Source organism: Ostrea edulis, chromosome 9, assembly GCF_947568905.1.
Source record: "Ostrea edulis chromosome 9, xbOstEdul1.1, whole genome shotgun sequence".
Lineage (NCBI taxonomy): Eukaryota > Metazoa > Mollusca > Bivalvia > Ostreida > Ostreidae > Ostrea > Ostrea edulis.
This window is the reverse complement of record NC_079172.1, coordinates 35768908-35777928: the sequence shown is the minus strand read 5'-3', so window position 1 is coordinate 35777928 and position 9021 is coordinate 35768908. Positions and strand designations below refer to the sequence as shown.

The 9021-nt window shown below is 35.6% G+C and overlaps 2 protein-coding genes across 3 annotated transcripts in view; one reads left to right on the top strand and one right to left on the bottom strand.

Moving 5' to 3' along the window:
* Positions 1–2710: 2710 nt before the first annotated feature.
* Positions 2711–4700, bottom strand: LOC125657606 (slit homolog 1 protein-like). Of its 2 annotated transcripts, XM_048888295.2 has the most exons (3): positions 4566–4700; positions 4120–4283; positions 2711–3372 (listed from the first exon to the last, which is right to left on the bottom strand). In XM_048888295.2, the coding sequence occupies exons 2-3, from the start codon at positions 4180–4182 to the stop codon at positions 2731–2733; spliced, it is 705 nt and encodes a 234-aa protein (XP_048744252.2). In that variant the 5' UTR covers positions 4183–4283; positions 4566–4700; the 3' UTR covers positions 2711–2730. The 2 variants fall into 2 exon arrangements, with proteins under 2 accessions (XP_048744252.2, XP_048744251.2); XM_048888294.2 differs by having other exon boundaries at positions 2711–4283.
* A 62-nt stretch (positions 4701–4762) lies between these two features.
* LOC125657599 (integrator complex subunit 6-like) overlaps positions 4763–9021 on the top strand; it is a 30722-nt gene continuing 26463 nt past the window's right edge. Inside the window, exons 1-2 of the mRNA XM_056148979.1 lie at positions 4763–4902; positions 4990–5067. Coding sequence (XP_056004954.1) covers positions 4792–4902; positions 4990–5067 — 189 coding nt within the window. The 5' untranslated portion in view covers positions 4763–4791. The remainder of the gene's footprint in view (positions 4903–4989; positions 5068–9021) is intronic.

Here is a 9021-nt window from a genome sequence, read left to right as displayed (position 1 = left end):
GTATGTGTAGCGATAGTAGATGAGTGGATCATAGGATCTAATTTTAAGGTGGGTCCTTAGTCCTGGATTTTTGGGGTTTAGGTATCATTTTTGTGTTTGGAATCAATAAATTGACATTCAGAGTAATGATAAAAGGCAAAACAGTGAAGGTTTTCCTTATTAATTTTCATTACAGGCACTACTGAAGTCATGTACCCCTATATGTAGATTTTTATGAAATTCATTGGAAAGAGTTATTTGCTGTTATTTTAAAATAAAAACAACAAAATATTTTTTGAATTGCATTTATTTATCAGGAAACATGTCAATAACTAAAACACGTGTCATTTTCAATATGTTCATCAAGTTTTAGAATAATATGTGCAAAATTATTGAATTAGCGTTACTTCCAAAATATTAAAAAACATATAAATGTGGACACATTTTTCTTATAGCATGGTTTACATATCATTTTTTCTGTTTATATTAGTAGATGTACATCTGTTATAGTTATTTATGAAAACAAATCCATACCTTTCCTTGATAATTTCAAATCTATAGCTTCCAGAGTATGTATACCCCCATAAAAAATTGAAGTCTGGCACCATACAGCTGAGCTATTCAAAATCACTTGTGGATTAAAATTTCATGTAATTTCATGAAAGGACACAGCTAATGATTCTTTATCACCTTGGTAAAATGTTTGTGAAAAATAAAGGAAATCTATCGCATAATGGACTTGATAAATAATTTAATGAAAACAGAGTTATTGTCCTTGTATTCAATATTTTGAACCATATCATTGACTATTCAAATATAACCAAGACTTTTGATATGTTATGGTTAAAAGGATTTTTTACAATAACTATTGAAAAAGACTCCAACAAAATTTATGTTCCAGTCATTAAATCATTGACTTTGCAAAATCCTATGACGTCACAGGACTGTGGAACTACGTTAAGTAGATTGTGGCACTACCTACTATAATATGGGTTGGAAACCTTAAAATATAAAAATGTTTCTAGATTGTGCTGTAGATTTAATTACTCTTTATAAGATTAATCTTCACCAGTCAAAGTAGCTCAGTGGTTAAAGCTAAAAGCATTTGCTGCATGATGGAGAGGTCATTTGTCTGAGCCCTTCTCATACCATGATAGCTTCAAATCTAAAACGTAAAAATAGGCAGTGATTTCTCTACTGTCAAAGACTCAATATTAAAATTGAATTGAGAGTCCCAGGTCTTTTGAATATGATCATAAAAACAGAGGGCATGTGTATTGCCAGACTTTGTCATGTTCAAGAACCCTCACTGCTATGACCCTGGGGTCCAGGTCTAAATTTGTGGTCCTTCACCTACTGCTGGTGATGTCTTGATATGCATGCAGATACGCAAGTAAGTGCTGTGTACACATCATTTGCCAAGAGAAAATATAGCTGCCGTTAAAATATCTGCCTCAAACATCATAATGCCCATTCAGTCAAATTTAAAGTCCTTTATGAATTTCCAATCACTAATCTTCCTTACTTGCAAATGTCAAATATTAACATATAATATGTACATGTAGTAAACAGATTTAGGATTTTCTTTATCAGTTACAGTAACATTTAAATGTACAATGTATTTATTAAAGTCAGTACAAGTTGGCATTATAAAACACTTTTAATAGAGAATAATTTTGTGAATTCTTTTTGTTTTGGAAATTGACAAGAAACCAAATTTTTAACCTTGAAAAATATGAGATTTCCTTGCAATCTAATTAAAATTAGATCCTTTGATCTGCTCATGTATATCATTACACTAATTAGATTGATTTCATTGGTAAAACTCGGGAGCTTCTGGGGGGCTTCACTCCCTGGAACCCCACCAGGACTTCGCCCTGGACCCACTGGGGACCTCAAGGCAGCCCCTAGATCATCTGCAGTACTTTGAGTACACTTCATTTTATTCCTGGTTAAACATCTGATATGAGTGAAATACTCTCAAAGGAACATCAAAGAAACAAAACCAATCTGTATCCAATGCTTTAGATTTAAAATTTACAATGTGGTGACATACCTAATGAATCTGAAGTGGAGAGGAGTAGTTGAGTTTACTGTAGTGTAAATTGTTGATGAAATCGAATGTCTAATTTTATTTATATATTGTGTATCTCATAAGATTCCAACATTAATATCATGCATCATTCATGTGTAAATGCAGTTTTTAAAAGTAACAAAGTTAAAACTCCCAATATGTTTTACAACAAATGCATAGATAATCATCCATAAAAAAAAAACAAGGTCGATCTATTCATTGATCAAAGTCACCACCTCATTGAGGATTTCAGGAAAAAAAGCCAAGGTCACCACCTCATTGAGGATTTCAGGACAAAAAGCCAAGGCCACCACCTCATTGAGGATTTCAGGACAACAAACCAAAGTCACTCTCCTCATTGAGGACTTCCAGACAAAAAACCAAGGTCACCACCTCATTGAGGATTTCAGGACAAAACCAAGGTCACCACCTCATTGAGGATTTCAGGACAACAAACCAAGGTCACCACCTCATTAGGGATTTCAGGACAACAAACCAAAGTCACTCTCCTCATTGAGGACTTCCGGACAAAAAACCAAGGTCACCACCTCATTGAGGATTTCAGGACAAAAAACCAAGGTCACCACCTCATTGAGGATTTCAGGACAACAAACCAAGGTCCCCTCCTCATTGAGGATTTAAGGACAGCAAAATGCAGACATTTAAAGTTTTATTACTCACACCTTGAAGACATAAAACAACATTGACAATATGCATGCAAAAATCATATATGCAAATAGGACATTGTCCTCTTTCATTATAATCTCTACACAGTCAAATTCTAAGTTCTCTGAATATGTGACAAGCTCTCTTAGGCAAATAACATAGGCTGTACCAGCTGTGAGATTCTGGAGAATATATGACAAAGAGGGGGATCTAAAGGTGTGTGTGGTCTGTTTATCTTTGTGGCCAAATTGATGGTATTTTAACTGGTAAGTCGACTCGGCTACAGTCATGTCCCGAAAACTATTCCATCGTAACTTGACCGACGTATCTCCAATGTCAACCACTTCTAATTCCAGTTTCTTTTGAATTTCTAAATCGTCAAACTCCGTTTCCTTTCGAGGGTTTTGGAAATCGCATACAAACAAATCACTACTTAGGTAATTCCAGGATTCGTTCATCAAATCAGATGGACTCTGACACACAGGAATGAACTTTTCCTCTGGAATGTTCAAGTAATGCAACTGATATTCTCTTGTGTCCAGGAATTCTTTTAGCCACTGAACTCCACAGTCACAATGAAATGGGTTTCCCCCCAGGAACAGAAACTCGTGGGGGTAGACATTCTCTTTGTTATGCTCCCTGATATTGGAGATCTGATTAAATGAAAGATCCAGAACTTCAAGTATAGGCAGTTGTACGGGAAAAGTCACAAGTCTATTTCCTGACAATAACAAGATGGCAAGATTTGGTAGTTTTTCAAAAATTCCTTTTGGAATGCTTCTTAGCAAATTATCAGAAAAATCTAGCCTCTCTAATTGTGCATTAGAGTTGAATAATCCATCTGTTAATGTCTCCAATTTATTAAATGATATATCTAATTCATGTAAAATAGGCATGCTTTGCAATACACAAATATCTATGTGATCAATTTTATTTGAGGATAGGTCTAATTTTTCAAGTCTATTAAATATTAAGTTAGTATCTGAGGAACAGCTCACACTCTTGAGAAAATTATGATCAAAATAAACTTTCTTTAAATGCTGCAGCTGCAGTAAATTAATATCTGGCCATCTTTGAATTGAATTATTACTAGCTATTAGTATTTCAAGTGCTGGAGGAAGGATGAATCCAAAATTATTCACATTGTTGTTTGAAATCCGCAACTCCCCCAAGTTTTTGAAGTTCAAAAAAAAGTTTTCTTCAGCGATTGTGATTTTATTGTTGCTAATATCAAGAACATTTGCAACGTTGGTGACACTATTTATAACACTTCTGGATGTTAAGCTAGGTATTTCATTTCCACTAAAATTCCAAATCTGAAAATCATCCTCAACTACAACAGGACAGTCAGTCAGCTCTCTGAGGCTACAGTCCAGTGTTTTTCCTGAGCACCTGCATACCTCTGGACATGCGTGTGTCATGCCCACCATTATCCCAAGGAAAGACAGTAACAGCGATTCCATAAACACGTGCTCGTAGTTGTAAACAATACCACGTGGAATATATATTTAGATGTTTACATCCGGGGTATTTTCAATTACATTTCGATCGTATCAAGGAAATCCTGTCAATGAATTAAAAAAAATATTGTAAAAATAATCAAACACATCACGAATCAAAGACTTGTGTAACATGACGAACGTTAATTAACAAATATGACTCGAATGTGTCGATTGATCAGCACTACTGGAAGGGAGTACTAATTGTATCTCGGAGGTCCTGCCAGAGTGATTTCAAGGATTAGAAATACACATGACAAGGGTTAAATGAAGATTAACGCATTGAAAACACTAAATATTTCAATTATACACAATTCTATTTCAAAATTCAGTAAATCATAAACTACCTATAGAAAATGAAAGAACAAATTACTGCAACTCCCCGTCTAATCCAATGAAAATGCGTAATGGCGAAGAGATCACGTGACATATTATCGTGGCGTGCAAACGGCTTTGTAAGGCAGCACTTTGTAGTGCGCCGCGGTACGTAGCGGACGGGGTATGTCAAGCTCTGAATGACAGCTTTAATCTCCTCATCTAAGACATATCAGGTCCTTCAGATGAATTCTAATCATGACAATCATTTTATTTCTCGTTGATACAAGTGCTTCTATGAACCAGCGTTCTTATTTGGGAACTTCTCTGATTGATATTGCCAAAGCCTCGGTAGAGACTTTCATGAAGGTAAAAACACTCGAATTAAGACGATCCGAAGGTCGCTTTAGGTCGTAAGTTTCGATTTTATAGTGTGTGTAATTTTATTATGTTTAGATAAGATCAAGGGATCCAAATTGCAGATGGGATCGATACATGCTCCTGACTTTCGAAGACCCGCCTGCAAATATCAAGGTAAATATTTCGTTTATTTGAGCAAGACGCGTGGAATTCCATCCGTAAATGTAAATTCCATAACAGGACAGTCGCTGTAGACCAAACAAGATAATGATAACAGCTATCACGCCGCGCTTTCGTTGAATAAAATCTGGAGAACAACTGACTTGCTTGTTACTGTTTCTCCGCCATTTGCTTCTGGCAGGGAAGGAAAATGCATTGTGGGTTATTGTCGTTAATTTGCATAATGTATTTGGGGCTACCAAGGGGTAATTTTACAAAAACTCTCTTACAACTCACAAAACCTAGGACATAAAGTGTTGTTTTAAGATATTTTACATCGAAATGATGACAAGGCTGTAGATCTAAAATATGAAGGAAAAAAAGAGAGAGAGAGAGAGAGAGAAGACAGGAAATGTTTAACACGGGGAATTAAATGGTGGTGGATCAAAGATTTTCAACCCTTTTGTTACTTTCTGTTGCTATTTTGATATGTCAATAAATAAAAAAAAAGCTAGTCTATATATTGCCTTGAATTGAAAGCAATTTATGTATAAGAACAAGAAGAAAGGTATACACTTAGCATACAGTCCGAAGACGCACGTAGCATGCAGTCTGAGTCATGGTTCAATGGTTTTCCATCACAGGATGACAGGTGGGGGAGGGATGATTTAGGTCATTACGGGTAAAAGCCAAAAGTAACATGTATTAGATATTAAACCTGTAAAGTGCAGGTGTTTAGCTATGGCGAAATAACCATATATTATGCCAAGTTTAGCTATTGATTGCAGAGCAGTTTTTAAGCTCACCAGAACCAAATGCTCCAACAATTGAGCTTTGTCAGTTGGCATCATCAGCTTTAAAAATTTCATCTGTCAGAATATGCTTAGTTCAAATGAAGATGATCAAGAAAAGCCAAATCTTGAGTAGGGATCATTTAAAAATCTTGAGAACCACTGGGTCAACAAAGACTAAATTTATGTGGATGCTTTTTTAAATATGGAAAATTCAATTTTGTCTATTCATGATCCCTGGGGGTAGGACAAGACTGCAATATGGAATGAAAGTCTTGCATGTCCAGGGACTTTTTTAAGGGTCTATAGAGGGTCGAAATTCGACCCCATTCCCAATGCTAAAGAGCAGGTGTTTTTCTTAAAATGATGCCTTAAAATTCCCTAATGATGGATGCTTTCATGAGAATATGCCATGAGGCGCCATCCAACCTTGGTGCCATTCTGTTGCAAAACATTTTTTTCTCTCTGTCAAAAACTAGAAATTAAAGCTTGTTTAAGCCACCTTGATTATGAAATGGTTAAGTTTTTCCTTGTTTTTCTTATTTATTTGTATGAAACAAATTTCCCAATTTCAATGAAATATCGTTATTTTTCCCAAACTTGAAGGCCTTGGCCCCTGGAATCAAGGGGTAAAAAAAATCCCTGATGTCATGACGTAAAGGTATACAGGAAAAAACTTGTCAAGAACAGCAGGGCCATGATTAGTCATATATGTAGGCATCCCTGGGTATTGTAAATTCAAGTTTGTTCAAACTCGTGGGCATGAGCATTAGGATGGGGCCACAATAGAGAAACAAAAGTTTTATATGGTAGTAATAAGGAAAAATATTTTTTAAATCTTTTCCTTAAGCAACATGACCTGACCATGCATGATTAATCCTATTATGTGCGGTAGGTATTTTTACTGCCAGACACAGCCGAACACTGCAAAACCTCCAAACACTTGATGTATTTCCAAAAATAATGAAAGAATACACTTTGTATTCCAAAGTTTTATATTTATTCAGTTAACTTGAGGCATAAACACCTACAAAAAGTGAGTAGGCCTACTTGGCGCTGAATTATGAAATGTTACCAGAGCACTTTTCCGCAAGACCACTTAGGCGGTGATTTATCGGGTCACAGATAGGCCTAGATACACACGAAATTTGTTGCATTTTCCTATTTTTAGGTTTTGAAAAATGCTAAAAACATCGTAGTTTATTTATGATATTTGTTACAAGAATCATGATACCCACCTTTCATACTATAAAGCACATCTTAGGTGTTCGACAGTAGTATACAGATGTTTGGCGTTGGTTGTACAAAACTTTTACAGTATTCTATCACATTAATAATATAAGTTCATTATGAGAATTAAATACGTTGAATTATTCACATATGGTCTATTTTGGGTATTTATTTTAATATATACATAATATTTAAGGTGATCGAGCGTGTCTGGCGGTAAAAATACCCACCCTATTATGTGAGCCTCCTCAGGCCAAAATAAAAATATTGTTTGTTTCCCCTCGCCCGACCGAGTCTGAAAATTCACACCGACCCATAAGTTTTTATTACGCCATTCTGGTGAAGTTTTTTTTTTTGATTTTAAGAAAATTTCAAGGTCATTTCTGGTGCAGATCAGTATTTTATAATGACAAAAATTTTCTATATCTTCTTTGGTTTCGATCCAAAATTAAAAAATAATAATACGAATACAGGAGGTGTTCTGGTCCGAAATCTAGAAATTTCGCCGCCTCCAGCTGGAGGCGGCATTCTCTGGCTGATTTCAAATGCTTACAAGCCGAATTCAATTTTAAGCTCATAACTAATCAATAAAACGATTCTTCTTGTACTTACTAATATCGATTTTATGGGTTCTTTCATCACATAAACAGTCTCTTGAAAACATTTTATCAAACTGTCGAGCTTTGTTTTGAGTCACGAGACTCGTTTGCTCAAATGGCAGTGAAAATTCGGTTGACTACAACTGTTGGTTTCTGTTTAATATCGAATTTTGGATTGATATTTTCTTTTAATCGATATTAATAAGTACAAGAATCATGATTGTTTTATTGATAAGTTACAAGTGAGTTTAACATTGAATTCGGCTTGCAATTCGGACTAGTGATCTGCAAGATCGAGATGGAGAAATGTTGTCTATACGAGGAGCGAGGAAACAAGAGAATTCGGGACATCCAGTGTGCAAGTTGTGTTCTTCAGTAGGGGAAAGTGTTGATATTTCGGACGGATGCGATATTTTTGACAGTCAATCAGAAGCATTCTCAATTTAACTTATTTCTGAACTAATGCTATATTTACAAACTGGAAAACACCTAATTATATGCACATGTGTAACTCAGCTCTGATTGGTTGATGTCAGCATCCATTTTGTTTGATCGGCAAAATCAAGTCCCGTTAAAACGTTTTCTGGTAAACTAGATCTACCGATATCATTTAAAAATATAATCAAAATCACTATCATATACAAATTAAGATAATGTGCAAAAAACAAAAGCATAAAATGTCAGTGAACCATAAATAAAAGACCGCAACGGAGTTTACCAATTTTATAACACCATGTGTCCAAAACTAACACCATTGTCCATAGTTGCAACATTCTCCCTAACTTTATTTAAGTGTTAGTATGTGGCATAAATAGCAGAGAAAATTCTGATGAAACCCAATGTTCGTCGAATCAACCAATATGTATACATGTAGTCCAATGCCTAAGTTTAGTGGTTAGATAATGAGCATTTCCAAAATACATGAAGTACTGTCCGAAATATCGACACCTTCCCTAATTGCAAAACGTGGCAATCAAAGCAGAATTTACGCGAGAACTGACTATACGAGTTTGATGAGGAAACATGGATGATGTGCTTCACGACGTTTGGTATCGGGCATTGTTAATGGTTATGGGAATTTCATAATAAATAAAATTCTGCTAGCTAAAAAAAAAACAAACTTTTTACCTACCTACCGACCTTCCTCTGAAATTTAGGGTCGGGAGAGGGGAAACAAACATATTTTTAAATGTGGCCTCAGAAAGTACAGATTCATTTGATCTATTTGTGGTCCAGGTGGTAGGGTAGGGCCATGCTCCCAACAAGTTGGAGCCTTGGTTAACGTCCCTTATATACCTTCGCGGCGCCAAGTCAAAAGTATCTCGCCGGGAACTTGTAGCAGGTGGGGC